Genomic DNA, 20,976 nt, shown 5'->3' on the forward strand with positions numbered 1-20,976 from the left:
AAATTGATGACCGAACACTCAGGTTCGGGCTGATTCGAACCTGGGACCCCTGGCGTCGTAGCACGATGTGCTAACCACTCTGCCACGGGGACCGTCTCAGCATCTTATAGTATCCACAATTGCTAGGTGGTTTCCTGGCACCTGATTTTCAGAGCAGGCGCCTAGCTGTGAAGATGATTTTTCGAGCACTGCCCATAAGGAGTAGTATCTCTCCCCTTTCTCAATTTTCACACACAGCCATTCTTTTATAACATACACCTCATAGCGAAAATTGAAAACTGTTTAAAATATCATATAAACTGCATAGCTAAGCAGCAAATAATCTAGAATAACTATTTCAAGCATTTATTTCTTATTTAATTTTATTTTTCATCACATTTCCTTCCATTGAAGTTGGAACACTGAGATGTGATCAGTTGTTAGTTAAAATCAGCTGCTTTGTAAACAGCTGAACATAATCAAATCATCCAGTGAGCTGTTCTTCTCAGTTATATGAAGAAATATTGATGTCTGGAGTATTGTTTACACTCAAGAGTTATTGATTTATGTAAGTATTAAGCTGTTTATTTGTTTATTAAGAAGGGGAAGAACAAATGTCACGTCCGTTACAAAAAACATGAATAAGTTTATATCACACCAACCCTAATAATGTGATGTAAGTGACCCTTGGTAGAAGTGGGGTTATGTGCATTGTTTATTGATTTCTAGTGTTTTCTGTTTTGTATAAAATAGCATTACCTGTGAAAATCCTGTAACGGACGTGACAAACTTTAGTGTAACGGACGTGACAAAAAAAAAATACTATATTTCTTGCTTGTTTTTCACATTTATTTTCCTCTCATTTAATTACTTTTAGAGCAGGGTCCATATTTCTAGCCTGATTTTCATATTTCTGTAACAGTAGAACTAAATTTTCTTTATTTATGTAATTCAAAATTTATTTGTTGTTGGGAGATGAGATTTAATTCAGTTTTCAGACCATACAAGATAGGACTAAAATGTCTCATAAAATAGGTAGGCCTACCTAACCTAAAAAATATTTCTATAAATTAAATTGCAATTATATACTCAAAACTATAAGTTGTTTAATAAATAAGGATACAAGAACTAATGAGGCTGAATTAACAACACTCAGATATAAACACCATGTGCAACTAATAGCAGAGCTTCAGATTCCATTATGCTACAAAGAAATAAAACTTTCCACATACTTCAAAATGGTATTAAACTGTTAATGAAAAGCAATAGTACCTATTTTTAACATGTTTTGATAATAAAACCTTTTATTATGTTTAAAATCTATTTGAAACAAAACCAGCTGGTGCTGACCAACTTCAACATGTTTTTTCACAATTCTAACAGAAACTTATTAGCAAAGGCATGACAATAATATAAATGTTCAACATTGCAACAAATGTTTATGTTAAATGTTACTTTTAGGTTATTTGGCCCTAAATTTATTTTTAGGTTATTTGGCTCTAAATTTATTGTTTTGTTTCAGATTATGGCTCCCACTCCCAACAAGACAAGAATGGCTAAATGTATAGAAGAGAGAAAAAAGAATCAAGAGCAATGGAAGGCTTATTTGGAGAAAGATAAATTGAGGAAGAGGAAAGTAAGAGAGAAGGAAAAAAATGAATTGACCAAAGATAAAAAACTGAGCTGAAAAAAGGCAGAAAGATAAAGAATGACAGCGGTTGTATAGAGCAAGAAAGAAGGTGATTCAAAATGTTGGTCAGAGTGATCTCGGTTCATACAAAAGTCCAAGAACAAATGGCAAAGCAGTAAAGATAAAAAATGCATTACCTAACAGTCCTACTAAGAAGGTTGCAATATTTAGAAAACTGGTAAGAGAAGACTTAGGTTCAGAATTAAAAAATGATATTGTGAATGCTAAGAAAACTGGACCAAGAAAGATTCAATCAGATTGTCTTAAAAGGGTGAATGAGTTTCTCCAGTGCAATGAAATAAGTCGTCAAGCATCTGGGAAAAGAGACGTGAAATCAGTGAAAGACCCTGTCACTGGTAAACGCAGTTTATACCAACTGAGACACATGGTAATGGGTATTGGCGAGGCCTATGAAGAATATAACTGCTGTATCCACATAACCAAATTTCAAAAAGTAAGTTTTATAGCTTATGTCCAAAATATGTGCTCCCGGTTAGTGATATGCCTCACACAGTGTGTGTTTGCATTAAGCATGCAAATTTTTATGACTGAAACACTGTCTAAGGTAGCAGCCTGTTTTCCAAAAACTAACAAGGAAGTGTTGAGTGAAGTATGTTGTGACACAGAAAAGTGATAATTTACGACCTGTGCTGAGAAAAACATAAATAGTCTATAGACCTAGTGTCCACAAAGGTGTAATGTCTTTTTTGTTGCTCAACCTGCTTATTAAATCAGAATTAGTCCATAACTAGCTGAATGTAGCCTAATCTCTTTCCCAGACCTGTTTCTTTTATGTTAATTAATGTTAATTCACTAGAATTGTAGTATTAAACTTTTGCAACTATGTGTAACTATATTATTATTATGTACAAGGTTGTATTACATAATATTAGTGTTTTTTTCAAATAAAAACTGTCATTATAAATGATGCACTTTTTTGTCACGTCCGTTACAAATCCTTTGTTACGTCCGTTACAAAGTTAAACATTTTTCAATAAGACATCAAAACTTTTAACAGGTCATACTTCATAGTCTTAAAAGATCATATATTAACATTACTATAACAAATATTTACCAGTTAATTTGTCTGTCCAATTAACAGAAACTTTGGAAAACCCAACCCTATGTTCATTACAGGGTGTTTTACACGTCACGTCCGTTACACCTCTTTCATATCAGATAAAATCAAATACAGTTAAGTATTTGGCATGACAATTTTTGTGACTGTACATTTCAGTGAGTACAACCTTTCTCAATAATTAAAATGGATACAAATCTTAATTAGTGTATTTTTTAATACTTTTACATTGTGTACGTGTCACGTCCGTTACAAAAGAATGGCTGCACACACAAATTTTCTCTGGATTATTATTGGGACAACACACAAACATCCACGTCCGAACCAGGATTCAAACCTGGGACCCCTGGCAATCCAACATGCTGTGCTAACCACTCTGCTACAGAGGTTGACTAAACCATCACAGCTACCAAGTATAGTATTGCAATGCGCAACCCTGTGAACTGATCATAGATTTATTAGTTATGCCATCCAGGAAGAGTAGAATCAAACTGTTGGTCAAATTTTTCAGAACATAGTATTTTAGATAAAATTTAATAATTTGTTCCACACTGTGGCTGTGCGGTCATGCTTTCGGTTCCAGGTATGGGATGCGTGGAGGTTTGAGTCTCCTTGGGGAAATGCTTTTCTCCTGAGATTTCGGACTTTGTATGAGACTCGTGAACACTCACCATCATGATTAAATTAGGGAGCTACGAATGAGTAGTGTAACCCGGTCATGAAAACCTACGACGACTGGAAGTTCGTCGTGCTGACCACACGTCACCCCGTAACTGGTTGAATGATCTTCCACCTCAGAGTAGGATCAGGTGGGAGTGCGGCCGGCAGTCGGTAGGTAGGCCTGGGCCCTCAATGGTCTGTTGCGGGATGGGTTATGTATGTTTTTAGTTTAATCATTTCAAAGTGTGAGACCTTGATTGTCAATTCTTAACTATGTTAACAGAAAATATAAAATAGTTTTTCATTCAGTGAACTAAAACAATACAAATTGAATGTTGCAATATATTACTATGAGAGAAAAATGTATTTGATTTTTAAAATACATATATATTTATAAACATAACCTAATAAAACCAAGTTTTGCCCAGGATTAATTGGGTTTTATCTGAAAGAAAAAAAAACACGGGTAAAATGCCAACCCTGCTTCACACTCTTTCCGACTTGTGGCCGAGTTTATGTCTGGAGAATGTCGGCCCAAGCTTACGATTCCAATTGTTTGCTGCCAAGAGTGAAACCTGGCAGGGGTTTGATCATGGTATGGGCAGCCATATCGTGGTATTCTGTGGGGCTCATCGTTAACCTGCAAGGTCACGTCACTGACAAGGACTATGTGACCATTTTGAGCGATCAGGTCCATCCCATGGTGCAAACTTTGTTCTCCAATAGTGATGCCATTACCAAGTCGACAAAGCTCCTGTTCACACAGCTCACATCGTGCAAGACTCGTTTTCTGAGAACGAGGAAGAAGTGTCACATCTACCATGGCCACCACAATAACAAGATCACAATATTATTAAGCCTTTGTGGTCTGTGTTGGAGAGAAATATGCGTGCACGATATCCACCTTCATCATCGTTAACGGAACTTACCGATGTTTTGCAGGAAGAATGGTACAACATTCTCTTGAAAACCATAAAGGATCTCTACTTGTCCATCCCGAGAAGACTGTAGCAGTTCTGCACGCCAAAGGTTCTCCTACACCATATTAGTCACAGAAATGTTATTTTGTTGGGCATTTCCATATTTTTGTCCACAACTGTACGTGAGTGTATGACATATCAAAATATTGAATTTGAAACGCAGATACTTTAACCCAGATAAGCCTCTTGTCCTATATAAAGGACACCGTGCCTTTTCTTACGTAGACACCTGTGGAAACAGTTTCCGCCTTTACGGATAGATGGCATTATAGTTACCTTTTCACGAAGGTCTCTTCTTTGTGTTTGCACGTTATTTGCATCATTCTTTGTTGTTGTGTGGAGTCCTGGCATTATTGAAGTCACGTGTAAGTTGAGCGGTGATGGAAGACAGCAGTTTTGGATTTGAAAGGTAATAATTTCAAGGAATTTTTATATTTTAAGTACTTTTAAGTGTGTTATTGTACCGAGGAAGGTACAAACCTATGAAAAATGACACATTGCATGTTGCAGTGCTTTGTTGCCACTTTCTTAGTACGTTAGTACAGCAGTGTCCTACATGTAGGTCACCAGGCCTATAGGGAAGCCCCGTGTCATGCATAATAGTATTGTACGGTTCAATATTTTCAGGGGTCTCTCCCTAAACGAAGTTCTGGAGTTGCTGAATGACGATGAGGACAGTTTTGCCAAAGGACCATCTTTTGATATTACACTATTTCCTCCAGATAATGCATGTGATGACGTAACAGATGAAGACTCCGGAGAGGAAGAATCACCTGTAATTGACAATATGCCAGGGAGTCAGTTGCGTGCAGAAGGCAAAAGCGTTGTCTTGCTGTATGCAGATGTGCTTCACAAATTTGGAAATTTTCTCTTTCAGCTCTTTTTCGACAATTATTTTACATCCATTGAGTTGCTTGAAGAACTGCAAGCAAGAGGTATTAGGGCTACAGGGACTCTTAGGAATGATCGAATACGTGACGCCCCGTTGCAATCAGCAAAGGAGTTCAAGAAAACTGCCAGAGGTACTGTTGACTTCGTAAAACTTGAAGACGAAGGAATACTGATTCCAAGGTGGAATGATAATAATGTGGTAACAATGGCTTCAAATTATTCCTCTGTACATCCGCTGCACAATGTTAGTCGCTATTCTCAGAAAGAAAAGAAGCATGTGATTGTAAAGCAACCACACCTTATCCACACATACAATAAGTACATGGGAGGTGTGGATCGCGCGGACCAAAATATTGCTCTTTATAGAACCTCAGTAAGAGGGAAGAAATGGTATTTCAGCCTTCTCTCACATTTCCTTGACATGTCAGTACAAAATGCATGGCAATTGCATAGACATGATAACGGAAAACTGGACCACCTCAATTTCCGGAGAAGAATTGCCTGCTATATGTTGCAAAGAACTGAACGTACAGCAAAATCACAGGGAAGGCCATCACAGAGATTAAATATAGATACACGGTATGACCGTCTTGATCAATGGGTTGTTCAACAGGATAAGCAAACCAGATGCAGACAGTGTCATGCCAAAACTACTACCCGATGCATGAAATGTGATATAGGACTGCACGTGAAATGCTTTGTGCTCTACCATACAAAATAAGTCCTATGAAACAAACTACAGTGAAAATTTTATTCCCAATGTAGCAATAAACCTAAATTCAAAACCACAAATGTCTGTATATTTACTAATTTGTAGAACGAGATGTATCAATCATAGTGTATAAATACAAATGTGCATATCTTACTACATTTTTCACTTATATTCCAAACAGTGATTGTAATATGTCTACTGTAGTAAATAAGTATTGTGCAACCTATAGTGCCTGGTGACCATTACTGCCATGATTAACTTTAATAGAAACATTCACCTCCTTTGAGCCTGACGTTCTATATATAGGACATAGGATATAGCAACATTCACCTCCTTTTAAACCTGACGTCCTATATATAGGACATAGCACAACTTGTAGCATAATATATGTATTGCAGCATAATTCATAAAAATGTGTTCAATGACATCCAAACGTTACAATGTAATCTAATTTTGAGCAAAAACTCATTTTTTTTTTCACCGGCTTATCTGGGTTAAGAGAAAACGGCTGTTGAAAAAGGTTATATTCACAGGTTGCATTTGTGTTACGTTAGTCACACAAACAAAACATTTTTTAAAAGTAAGTTGCTGAGCTCTGTTGCAAATTTTTTTGTGACAAATTATGAGTTGAACTTTGGTTTATAATTTAAACTTTTAGTCATCATTGAATAATAAAAATTGTAACCGTTTTCTCCATGAAGAAGAATGGACCGTACACCTTTTCTCGTGACACAGCACAAAAAACATTCACTTTAGGTGAGTCCCAAACCAATTCAACAAACTGATGAGGATTTTCCGTTCCCCATATGCGCACATTGTGTGTGTTTACTTTTCCACTTAGGTGGAATGTCGCCTCGTCAGTGGAAATGAAATTCTCGATGAAATTGTCATCGTCAGTCATGAGATTTTGCATATCGCTGGCGAACGTTTCCCGTACACGACGGTCGTTACGTGTTAGCTTTTGATGCAGACTTAGGCGGTATGGTTTCATGTTGAGCCATTTTTGTAGAACACTCCATAATGTTGTCTTCGGAATGTTTAGTTCCTTGGATCCAGCAGGAATCGATTTCTTCGGGCTCTGTAGATAGGTTTCACGAACTCGCTCCACATCATGTTCCGACACTGATGGTCGACCACTGCTTTTGCCTTTGCAAATGCAACCTTTTTCTTTGAACTGTGCATGCCATCTTCTAATCGAATTGTCTGACGGTGCATCTTTCCGATATCGCGCACGAAAATGTCGTTGCACAACTGTAACGGACCTCGTTGCGTGATATTCAAGGACACAGAACGCCTTCTCACTAGCAATATCCGCCATTTTGGAAAACTGACGCATATGAAACAAATATGGAACAAAACTTGTTGAGTTTCTCAAGAATATCGTGCATTTGTGTTCACTGTGTCATTCACCCAAATCGGTTACAACAATGAGGAAACCCCGACAATCATTTACGAAAACCCGGTGTGTATATATAATGCCCTGTTTTTGTATCTTGTTACATTTGTACTTGATACAGAGTCTGAAGAAGACCTTGCTATAAGGTTGAAACGTTACGTTTATATTTTTAATAAAATAAATTACTGCCTTGGTCAGCATATTAAGTTTTTCATATCAAGGCTTAATGGTGTTATAATTCCTCTTAAAGTCAGTTTATTGTTATCTCAGTAATAAGTATATTATTTGTAACACATTTATGTGTTGGATTCAGAGTTGTGTTATCATCATTATAAACATTGTGATTTGTATTAGTGGGAATTAATGTAGAAGTAAATCTGAACCTTTTCAATGCATTTAGGGACTTTTATTTTAATTCAAAAGACCCAAACCTGGCCTGCCTAACCCAAATACTAAAGCATATATTGAATTAAATCTCAAGTAATCGCTAAAACTCTGCAGCGTTTACTAATAGAAGTAAATAGAAATCTAACCATGTTAAAATTGCATTTGTAGCATGCAGCTCGTGGTCTGGGCTTATGGGTCTGCACCTTGGCCTCACATCCAGAAGATATGTTGTTATTCCAAGTATTGACGCACCTTTCCATGATTATAAGATGATAAAAGAGTTATATTATTATTAATTTTTTAAATAAAAAATAAGGTTTATTACAAAATTGAAATACCCTAGTGCTTTTTTTAATCGATCACGAGAGAAGATGTGTTGTTTGGTCTCTTTCGTGACCTGTGCAATATTCAGCATCGACGACCTGATAAAATCAATCGCAATTTCTATATCAATAAACTGCTATGGTTTGTAAAGGATTATAATATTGCCAGAATTTTGTGTAATTGTCATGTTTTAATAATGTATGGGTATTACCTTTCTTCAATGTAAATATGTCCCATCAGAAACCAAAGTTTAATGCGACAAACATTTCATTGTACACTTAAGTTAATAACCATTTTTAATGTACTTATTCACTTTAGTCATTGTAATGAGGATCCTCGAAACCCTAACTAAACTAGTTCTTGCCAGCACCTTTACAAAAATTATCTCAAATCAGTGACATAATAGTACAAGTTACAGATTCTCGTATGCCCTGAATAAAGAATTGGATTGACTGTTCTGTGACAAAATTACAAGATTAAACTATTTGAAATTTTCGTTGAACTTACAAATACACGACAGGGCATCTAAATGCACCAATTCCTACGACATTGTGAATATTTTTAATCCAAACTGCTGACATTTTATAAAACCATTTTTCCAGCACATGTATCAATGTATCAAGGCATCTGGCCTTGCATGGTTGAATATGTTCGTCACTACACAGCATGCCCTCTCCCCTTCCTTTCCCATCCTCCCCTTGTTCGGATTTCAGTGCTTTGCTCAGAACCCCGTGAGGTGAGAGAGATCAAAATTTCCCTTCCTGAGAAAAAATCCAATTCGTAATGACGCATGGGTTGTTCTCGACTCCATCACACACAAGGAGTGGAAAGATTGCAACACTACATGACGAAGAGGGGAAAAAGCATGTCCGTACCAACTATGTCACAATTTTTTGTGCGAAGCGAGTCTGAAAGCCCTTGATCCAAGCCATAAGATCCTTTCTGCTTACTCTACCCACCATTGAACACAGCGCCACTTCGGTGGGCAGCTGTGTGCACTTTTCCCAATTGTGTTCATGCCCATTCAACAAGAGTTACTCAGATAGAAAAGCTGATGTAAGAAAGTAAATGGAAGGTGATGTGGCCCGGGAACATTTGCTGTTTTGAAGAAATGGCTTTCAATGACTAAATATAATAACAATTAATTACGTTACATGTTTATTTGGGTGTGCACATGCGAGTGCACAAATAAGACAGCAGCCGCTACTGGTAGCATGACGAAATCACAATAAAACAAAAAGAATTTGGGCCACAGAAGCATTTTACTTAACAATAACATATTTATGCAAGCTAAAAAAAGTGAAAACATTAATAACATAATCTGGCTCCATGGTCTCATTCTACACCCTCGATTTCCCGCACATTTCAAATATTTTCGTCACAAAAATTAGTTTTTTATAACAAAGGGGGTTTCAAAATAGCGCGGAAATTATTTTTTTAGATCTACGTGCTAAACTTACATTTTCTTAATATTAAAATTCCTTACGTTTGTAACGTCCATACGGTTTTAGGTCCATCATGGATTCATGTCACAGGCACACGTCTGCACATTTTCTTTTTCTTCTTATGATTGACTTATGCAATGGGATAATTTGTGATATATTAATTGTGTGATGTATTGGCAGGGTGTGTAAATACGTTATCTTGCGGAACATTGTGAACATTTCTTTTTGGCAACTGCAGGCCGTAAAGGGGAGGGTTGTATTTTCTGAATGACTTGTGGGATGAGATAATTTGAGACTTCTTATTTTTATGATGGAACGGAAGGAGGGGGTAGTATTCTGTGGAAAAGGACAAAAGACTTTTGACATACAACTTACTTCTCTTTTGGACTTCCAAATTCAACTTCGACCCGCAATTCAGTGCCTGGCCTTGGAAAAAAAGAGGTAAGTTACCTTCCGAGGTTAAATTTTAGCCTTTATTTTTTGGAACCTTCATGTGTCAGTGCGGAAAATAGTGTCGGGGCAGGTGGCATGGCCAGTTTCTAACATGCCTTCCACAGATACTCTATAGAGAACGTTGGGGCCGCGATAGCGGTAGATTAATTACCCCAGGGACAGAGCCCGGAATCAGCGGGAGGTAACACTTTACTATACTGGAGACGGATTTCTTCAAATTTACAGGAGAAAGTACTTACGCAAATCATTTTCTGTAGTGTTGTTGATGTTCGGGAATGTAGTTTTGATCCATTTTAATGGGAATGCATGTGGTTTTCTATGAAAATCTATTTCCGATGCGCTATTGCTGCTGCCGAAATGATGTTGTCCGTATATGCTAAATTGAACGAAAGGAGTGCTAATGGAACCTAACCTAGTAGGCATACCTCGTCCCCGTGATGGTTCGTGGGGCTATCGTGAATTTTTGGGGATACCCGTGGATGGTTTGTGGGAAATAAGGAACAACAGTAAGTAGTCGCTAATGTAAGAAATAGACATTATTTTCGTTATAAATTCATTATTTCACCTAAAGAAATGTACCGCAATGCAAAAAATTGCTAAATAAATCATTGATAGGTGTCTCCGGTATAGTAAAGTAGTACCGGGCGGGAAATTTAGACAGCAATTTTCATGACATTTCTTGGGGTATAACCCTGAAAACCTGACATTTACATACATCCATGGGTACGTGTGCAACGAAACTGACATGGCCGCAAGTAGACTTCCACCTCGCAACTTCAAACAGCAACATCTCAACTTTAAACGGCTGTACAGTCTTAAATACTAGTTTCCACGCTCCAGAATTTTGTTCTTCACAATTGTAAACACACAATCTCCATAAAAAAAAAAATTAAAAATTCTTGCGAAATCGAGGATGTAGAATGCGACCACGGACCCAATAATCTTCATAACCCATGCAAAATATTTCACTTTCTCGAGGGAGTACAGAGAGTCAAGCGTGCCTGGAATTAAACAATCGGAACTTTAGCCGTTTGTAAACAAGTTCTACCAAACTTACGTTTTTTTTTCTTTTTTACATATAAATCCTGCTATACCTACTGGATGCATAATTCAATTTCTCCTATGGAAAACCAAAAGACTGTATTGAATTTTTACTTAAGCAAATATAGTATTAATTTTTACTTAAGTAAATATAGTATTTAAAAGGATACTTCTTACTTCGGGTGGAGGATATATAATTCCAACAATAGGTTGCGTTGTTGGAACGACATTAGGAGTAGGTGCATTACTCTCGGTCGTTTCACCGGGTGGTGGTGGTGGAGCAGCTACGTCAATACTCGGCATTGTATTTCAATTAAAACGATAACAAATTCACCAACTGAATTTTACTACAAGTATACTGCACACTGCAGATACATTTTCTGATTATTTACAACACTTTCTAATCATGTAACTTCTACTTAACAAACACAGACACAAATTGGGAAATAATAACTTCTTCTTCTACTACAATGAACGCGTACACACAGACTAAGAAAAAATCGAGATGGGGACGTCAACCCAGGGCTGTTTCAGTCTTATGGGAGATTGGTTGACCGTAGTTAGTATTCTGTGTTTCTACTGTTCCTCGCGAACCGGCTGAAGTCAAATTCGTGTCCATATTCACGAACCTTTTCTTCTACTAAATTTTATTGCGAGAATGAGAGTAGAATACGTGTAATATTTACAAATAGTACCAGGAATGTACGTATTCTACAACTCTTTCATTTACACAATATTTAGTTTCTAATTTGGATAAGTAGCTTCATCCGGCCGACCAGTCTGTTTACATTTTGAAATTGTGTCGTCTGATTCTTGTCATTAGAATATTATTTTGGGGATGCGATAAGTGTTGCCTAATGTAGTTAATGAAATCGTAATTTAACATTGTATGAAATCACTGCGTAATACGTATCAAAGCTTTTTTCAAAAAGTGATAAAGAAGTATCGCCAAACGCGAACCAAATTCCGTTCATTTCATCTCTGTGGTACAGGCTTGCATTCAGTATCGAAATCGAACTTTCTGATTGTAATTGTGTATCATTTGTTGTTTAAAATAAAAACTCAGGAATTTTAATGAAATGGTAATAATATTATATACTGTTCTGTAAGGGCCAAGTTCCACGTGTATAACTTATTCTGTGATGTTATGCTTCTACAATAACTTATTTTTTAATTCCTGTCGTATTTTCTTGCTTGAATGGTTTAGGTGGACCAGGTTTGGTTCTCTTACTTTTATAATTATACACACGCGCGGAAATAATTAGATAATTAAACCTAATGATCCTATCCTACTTATGTTATGATTCTGGTAAGTATTTGAAAATAGTCGCAGCCTTTTCTATTTGTATGTAGCTAATGCTTAAGGATCATTTGAGGTAAATGCAACTTTGTATTGAAAGCAACATATTTTCAGTTACTATTTTCACCAAGTGGTCAACCTCGTTTTTGTGCAATTTTCACCTAAACTCATGATTCCTCACAATGTGGGAATTATTTTATAAAACAGTCACGTTCTCTTGTAAGATTTTGTTTTGCATTGCTTGTTAGGTTCTATGTCTCAAAAAATAATCATCTATACCATGTGATATCACTGCTCTCTCTGAAAAGTGGTAATAATAATCAATAATCATCATTTTTAATTTGTGTTAAGCTCTGTGGTTAGTTGAGTGATTTAACTTGCAAAAGTTGACAATGTGTGAAATATAATAGCATCTGTACTTAATAATAAAGGTACCAGTTTCATAGATCCGAGACACATTAAAATCAGATATTTTGTGTTTTGCATGGTTCGTACTTACCAATTGTGTATTGTGGAACATAGTTCAAGGTGCCAATATGCTTTTTACACGAAAACAAACACTTTTTCTACTAATTTATCTAAGTGCTACTGAACGCACGTAACGGTGCTATATCGCTTACTTTGTGAATGATATAGCTTCTTTTGTTTTCGAATATCAGTGTTTTCCAACCTTCACCGAAAAATACCTACTATTGTGTTCGTCACGTGTGCAAATTGTACATTATGCACTGGTAGCTGACGGACAGACCCACGAACCATTCCGATAAGGTTAGGTTTGGTTAGGTTAGGCAAGAATAGTTAAAAAAAGGGTGGGTTGGAAACACTGACATGATTTCCCGGTCAAATAGATACCACGATGAAAGAAAATACCTCTACTAACGTTGGAAACCTTAGAGAAACTCATTTCCGTAAGTAGTTTCTTCTGTAAAAATGAAGAAATGTGTCTCCGATGTATGAAACTGTTACCATAATAAAAAAAAATGGTGAAAATAACTTGTTCTGCTAGTCTCAACACCTCATGAATGTAGTTGCACATTTTTTTTTTATTTTGAGAATAATTACTGAAAATCATGGTTCCCATTGTGTGATTTTTTTTATTTTTTAGAAGCTATACAAGAGAATGAAAAGGTGCTTTCAGTACTGCAAACAACTGTGGGAATAACTTTGCAGTTCGGAGAAACCTTTCTGTGGGAAAAAAACAACACTTCAGAGTGTGATCATTTCCACAATTTATCTATTTTGATGAACATTTTTGTGTTCAGTAACATGCATGTATCATGCTACACGCAGTACAGTAGTTACTGATATAACAGATAATCAAGTCCAGTGAGATGTATGAAAGTAAGTAGTCTCTGCTGCACACTGTTTATGCTGTACTTCATTAAATACTAGTTGCTCATGTTATAAAACTATTCGTAATAACTACAGAAAGGAGGTATGGAGTAGCAAGGTCCAATATGAATTTTTCATTCTTGTAATGGTGCTCGTATGTCCTTAGGAAAAAGCAGCCAAAGTTGATAATTAAGTCATGCATTTCTTAAAGTGAGTACATTAAGTACATTATTTTTGTTTGTTTGCCATAGCGTCGGTCAACTTTATTTTTTCAAAGTGTACTCTCATTTATGTGGTGAGCATTCTAGCATGTTGGCTACTGAAATGTTAGTGTCACCAGGGAAACTATGTTACCCATTGGGCAATTCCCAGTACATAGTATTTCAAGATGAAAATGCAAGAAAATGAATCCTACTGTACGGCACTGTAGAGCATTTATTTAATTTCTAGGAATTATCCACCTGTGTGTGTGTTTTATGCACACATCAAGATAGAAGAGATACAAATGCAAAGTCCGGTATGGGACTTGGACGTGGGAAGTGTAATAAATATGGCACTTCTCTGTTTAAGTCTTGTATCAGCTGGCACAAAGTTCATCGTGGAGGGAAATAAATCAACATTTCTTCATTCATGTTCAGCTATTTAGTAAATGATGAGTATTTGGTTTTTAAATAAGCTGTTTTATGTGAGAGATATTGTAGATATCATTTTATATATATATATATATGTGTGTGTGTAGATATTATTTTTGTTAATATTTTCTGTTTTTTTAAAGTAGAAATATTAATTTTCAATATTAGGGGTTTTCATTCTTTCAATTGCGTTAAATGCTGAAAGAAGTCTTCAAGGAACAACTATTAATTTTCCAAAGTATATTTTCATACTTTTCTTTCAGTGTAAACAGCATATATGTATAGTAGGTGCTGCTGCACTTGCTACAATAAGGTATGAAATTTCACTTCAACTTAATGGTCAGTGTCATGACAGTAAATTTGTGTTAAAAGGCTGAACCTTTTCGTAGCATTCAACCTAGTACTTTTTATTTATTTGATTTGTGAGAAAACTTCCGAGCATTCTCTTGGTAATTATTATATTGTTTCTGTGCAGACTAACCTATTTCTAATCAGTGCCATAAGCATGGGCATCCACAGGATTTTTTCCAGGGAGGGGCAAGTAAGGCAATTTTTTTTTCCAGGGGGCAAAGGAGTCATATTTTCCCCCATAATAGTGATGTCCCTTCAAAAAACACTGCTTCAGTCTGAAATTATCATGTTCTTCAACGCCCTTATAATAATTAACATAAATTACTGACTGAAATGAAATTATGTGTGAAATATATACATTTTGTCAGACATTCATTATCCAGGGGGAAGGGCGTGCCCCTCCCCCCTTTCGGACGTCCATGGCCATAAGGTATGTGAACTGATCCCTGACAGTATTGAAATTTTTATTATCGAATGGAGCGTAGTTGCTGTAGGCAGTTATTTTTTTTCGTTTTAATATGTGGTAAACAAAATGTTTTATTGATCGGTGTAATATCTTGCAATACAATCCTGTATAGCAGAAGGATCAGTCAGTTTTTTTTTTTTTTTTTTTTTTTTCAAATATGGATTAGCATGACATAAATCGTTCTGAATTATTGTATCCTTATTTCATTCCATTTCTCCACCCAAGAAAAAAAAGTCACCTATTTTAAGACTGTCTATTTCGTATGATGAAGAATGTTTTTAAAAATGCCTTTAGAGGAAATTATATATTTCCGCTTAAAGTAAGAGTGCAATTTCAGGAAGTTTTGGTAATAGTACGTTTTCCATATAATTTTCGTATACTTTTATTTTTGTGATAGAAATCAATTTTAATGCGAAAAGTTTGTACTTAAACGAAAGCATTGCATATAATTAATTTCCGCCACTTCTAACTACGTTTAGTCAATTTGCGCGTATAATTTATTATACGCGCAAATCGGCTGAACGCGGTTAGAAAGTATCGGAACGCGAATGGTACGGAACACGATAGTGTTTTGTCGTTTCAAGCAATCCGCGAATCCTTGCGCATAGCGTTCGTCTTCTGTTTTTTTCCCCGACGGTGCTGCCGTCGGTGGTCGCGAGGAAACGACCTTCCAGTGCCGCCATACTGTCAACCATTTTTAACCCGCAGCTGTAACATCTTGTAGTAGTATGTCTATGCGTCAACCCAACGAAATCTATTGTAGGTGGCAGCACGATAGTTCAGTTCAGGTATCTTTGAAGCAAGGCCGCGCATAGCGGCAGAGAATGAGTGTGTGTGTGTTGGGGGGGGGGGGGGGGGGTCGAGTGAGCAGAGCGAAACATTACACGCTGCTGCGAAGGCTGGTAACCGCAGTCGCTTTCGTCCCCTCCACGCAGGGAGTCTTTTTTATCGCACAACGCGCTACCAACATTGTGTTCTGTCGTCAAACGAGGAATAATATTCGTACTACATGACGTGTGAAGTAGAGATGGCTAAATCTATTTTTTTAAAAAATGGAAAAATTGTTAAACTTCTCTCTCCAAAATCCGGGTAGTAGAATCTTTGCATCAATATTTTTAAATTTTCCGGAATCCTGATATTTTTGGCCATCCCTGGTGTGAAAGTAAAATATGTTAGGGAAAAGGATCTGTTTGAGTAAGTATGTCTATCACCTCGAGAACAAAAATCTTGATCAATGTTGTCATTTGTAAGCATAGTAAACACAAAACAGCAGGAAGTACTTCGTGTTATGTATACCAAGAACATTTTTTTTTTCCAGAAATTGATATTTGAACCGCAGAATCCAAAAAAATTAAAAGAAGAAATACTATGAAGAAAATGGAATGAATCAAGAACTGCTTTTCTTTTCAGTTCTTTCAAGCAGTAACCGTGGGGACATTTATGATTTTGCTTACTTATATTTTTTTCTATGCGCCATTACTTTCATGTATTCTGTGTAAGTTGCGTTGCGATGCTCTTCAATATGTTTTTTTTTCTCTCAAAATACAAGAGCGTTGCATGCTTTACAGTGCTGGACATTCTGAGAAGTTTCATCTTCATGTCACAGAAACCTGTCGTGTTTGTAAACAAGGAGGCTGAAGAAAAGGTCTCTTATGAGCAGACCTTCAAAAGCGGGGGAAAAGTGGTCGAAGGACCTTGGATTCGCAGACCTGCTGGCCCGCCTGACACCATTGCACTCAACGGAAACGCAGCGGGACGGTTGGGCACGGGGGGAGGGGTGAGGAACTGGTCTCTCCTTTCGATGCGCTCAACTTAGCGAATCTCTTGCGTATTTCTAGCTGTTTAATGGTGTTACTTGACTAATTTCGCTCAAATATGCGAATATTCTGTTTTTTTCTTCTTCTCTAAGATATTTAAAAAGCAATAATTTTATTATTTTGCTTTGTCATCGCCGCATCTCCCGATGACCGGACGCCTCGCCTCTGCTTGCATGACGTGACAGAAATACAATGTACATCAATAGAATTTTACGACTTTGATCAATTTTATTAGCATATTTCACAAATACATTGTGGATAATTTTGTACATTTGTACTCGATAATGGATGTTATATTTTCGCTTTATCGATTATTTCTGTCAAAAACAGGAAGATATTTTTGATTATTGCGATGTAGTTAACGAACTAATTATACAAAAACGCCTTGACAAAAACGTGTACTTGTGTCAACAGCATTTACGGTATTTGGAAATGTAGACAAGTTGCTAAGTGAAAATTTACTATGTAAAGAATAACGATTATTACATTTGCATAGCCAGTCATTGTGATTTCATGTATGTGTGTATTACATTTATGCTCTGTGGAAAAGTAGAAGAGCGAGATATTATCTCAACCTGTTCTAAATATCACAAGCACAAGGGGGAAATATAATTATCAACTTATATGTCGGCGAATATTTGCATGACACGATTTCAGTACATGTCCAGGTACAGTTAGAAGTAAATTGTCGTTATTAGGGATGAATGAAACACGCTGATATATATTAAAACTTACGCCTTTTATCCTGAAAAATAACTTGGCTAATCTGCCTCTTGGTTTTTACCATTATCTAGCACGCGTACCAAAAAGGAATATAATTATTGTATCCTCTTGCTTTTTGCCTTGGGCTTCTTAATTAAAGTAAGTTGTATGCAAGTTGCAATAATATTCTCAACGAGTTTAATGTTTCGTGTGATCGCAAATCCCTTTTCATATGCTTGAATTACTGTTAGGTCATTTAAGATTTGTGTTCTTAGCATCTAGGTATTGAGATTAGGTTAGGCTATTAAGTTTGTTGCATTAATATTTGTACACTTTCTCTCTTTGCTTGCATGCAAGATTTTGATGCGAAAAATGATTTTTTTTTAAATGTAACCTACAACCAAACCATGGGACCTTGTGCATCCAAATATTTACCACATTTCTAGAAAATTAAACATTTATCAAATTAGACACGGAAATTGAGTTTCCAAAGTTGAAAAGCTTATTTAATGGTCTGTCCTCAACCATCTGTACGTAAACTTTTACAAAATTATCTTGCATACATAACTTGGACAGTAAGTAGTTCTCATTCCACAGCAATTACATACTAACCACGATAATTCTTTACGAACTTACAGTAAGTTCTCAAATGTAGGATGAAATTTTATCTATATCGCCTTTTTCCCATTGGTAATTTGAAAAATAAGGGTACTTTATGCAGAACGGTAAAGATTGGGTTTTACTTTTATCAATATTATTTACGTATTTTCCAATGTCATATAATATTTGAAACGTTCTTCAGGTGAAAGCAACGTTCTGAACGATTCTCTTTTTTTTTTTGTATTTTTTTTTCGAAACTTTTTTTTTGGCCGAGTCTGCTGCCACGCACGTGTCAGCAGTAAGAATAAGCGTCAAATTTGCTCCTGCCAACAGGCACGTATCCAGGAATTCCTTTGGGGGGGGGGGGCTGAACACAATTTTTTTAAGGGGTATAGATAGAACCTCACAATTATATGTTTAAGGTCAGTGGTGGAAATTTGGTTCCAAAACCGGGAGGGGGGGGGGAGGTGCAAGGAAAGTTTACTTTCTCTTGTTAGACAAGGCTTAGGATTAAGAGGCCATAGTATGGAGGCAAAAAAATTGGGAGCAACTATGCCATAAATCGTCACCACTGTTGAAGGCTGTGATTTTAATCAGAACCTGAAATCTGAACATTTTTTACCACTCGACTCCTCAGTTTCCATTAACCTTGTGTGCCGGAACCATCTTAGTATGTATGTTCGTCTATTTCTTCTCATCAGGCATCAAAACATCTGTGTACCAGGTAACCAAAAGTGTTACACATGCACGAGATGTACAATCAATCCACTCGACAACACGAGATTCAAATTGTGTGCTGCGAACTGGACGCAGACATCTAATGTTTCTTCTCTCAATATGATCAAATGCTTACTCATTTACGTATCTCCAGTGACGTGCCCAAGGGAGGGTTGGAGGGGTCATAACCCCATTTGACACAGTCATTAAAAAATGAACGTCAAAAACAGGAAAATGGGGCAAAATGAGGACTGACCACCAAAAATAGTATGCGTAACCCCTCTTCCTGCCGAAAATCATTGGCACGCCACTCTTTATCTCGGACACATTTTTAAAAATCAACTCACCAGAAGTTTTTATAATTTCGTATTAGAGACTGAAGTAAAGCACCTTTAACACGATCAAATAAATCATGAACAAGTCCTTGAATTGAACGCTTAAAAGGAAATGATGTCATAGACAACGCCATTTTTCTCATTGGATCCAAGGTTCGGTCAAATAATTTCTATTTAGGAATGGTTCTAATTAACGCGTATTTAGTATATCCTCAGTATATTCTAGAACGTTGCACAGATAAACGATTTATAAATATTGCCAGTAGTTCGACTCCACTTTTTCAAAAACATTCCCTCTCGTGCCTTCCAGAGATTAAAAATTACAACGAATCGCTCTACGTGTGGCGATACCTTTGCTGTGCAGCTTCCAAATGCTGACAAGTCTCTATATAGTGCTCAAGTTTGCTGCGACAATACTGAAAGATCAAGAAAAGTTTACGTGCAATATTATCAACAACAGGGTTATAGAACATTCTCCGTCTTGCCTTGATATGTATTTCTCCCCTTAAATTATCGTCACATTATTCAAAAAGCAAAAATCCTAATTTTATCTAATGTAAACAGAAATATTTCCTGAAGGTGTGTTGTGTGTGTGTGTGGGGGGGAGGGGTCGAGCCCCCTGATTCCCACCTTGGATACGCGCTATTAACAATAACAGGGTTATAGAACATTCTTCGTCTTGCCTCGATAATTGTATCTCCTTAAATTATCGTCACATTATTCAAGAAGACAAGAACCTAATTTTATCTAGTGTAAACTGAAAACTTCCCTTTCCTGGGGAGGGGGCTCGAGCCACCTGATTCCCACCTTGGATACGCGCTAGTAACAATAATAGGGTTATAGAACATTCTCCGTCTTTTCTTGATAATTATTTCTCTCAAATTATCATCACATTATTCAAGAAGCCAAAATCCTAATTTTATTTAATGTAAACAGAAAAATTTGCTGAAGGTGTGGGGGGGGGGGGGTGTGCTCGAGCCCTCTGATTCCTACCTTGGATACGCGCTATTAATAATGAGAGGGTTATAGAACATTCTTCGTCTTGCCTCGACAATATTTCTCCTTAAATTATCGTCATATTATTCAAAAAGACAAATACCTAATTTTATCTAGTGTAAACTGAAACATTTCCTGGTTGGGTTGGGTCGAGCCACATAATCCCCATCTTGGATACGCGCTAGTAACAATAACAGGGTTTTAGAACATTCTCCGTCTTTTCTCGATAATTATTTCTCTCAAATTATCATCACATTATTCAAGAAGTCTAAATCCTAATTTTATGTAGTGTAAACAGAAAAATTCCCTAAGGGGGGGGGGGGCTCGAGTCCCCTGATTTCCACCTTGGATACGCACTATTAACAATAACAAGGACACAGAACATTCTCCGTATCGCCTCGATAATTATTTCTCTCCTTAAATTATCGTCACATTATATTATTTCACACCACAAGGAACAAAAAACCTCAATTTATCTAGTGTAAAACGAAAACTTTCGGGGGGGCTCGAGCCCCCTAAGCCCCCTCCTTGGATACGTGCCTGCCTGCCACGTAATTCGTCTGCTAAGAGGATGTTACAAATCTTAAGAACATATTAAGACGAGAGAAATGCAAGTTTATGATTACTGGGAATGAATGTACAGGTAATTTAGAACCTTTTTCTTTAGAAAAATTAGGCCGCGGTGGCTCAGT

At 36.7% G+C, this 20,976-nt stretch overlaps 1 protein-coding gene across 1 annotated transcript in view; it reads right to left on the reverse strand.

Moving 5' to 3' along the window:
- Sf3a1 (splicing factor 3a subunit 1) overlaps positions 1–11,517 on the reverse strand; it is a 49,764-nt gene extending 38,247 nt beyond the window's left edge. The window contains exon 1 of the mRNA XM_083128850.1: positions 11,207–11,517. Within this exon, the coding sequence (XP_082984976.1) occupies positions 11,207–11,339 (133 nt within the window). The 5' untranslated portion in view covers positions 11,340–11,517. The remainder of the gene's footprint in view (positions 1–11,206) is intronic.
- Between the last annotated feature and the right edge of the window lie 9,459 nt (positions 11,518–20,976).

The sequence above is a fragment of the Lepisma saccharinum genome, chromosome 1 (assembly GCF_977018435.1).
Source record: "Lepisma saccharinum chromosome 1, izLepSacc3.1, whole genome shotgun sequence".
Taxonomy (NCBI): domain Eukaryota; kingdom Metazoa; phylum Arthropoda; class Insecta; order Zygentoma; family Lepismatidae; genus Lepisma; species Lepisma saccharinum.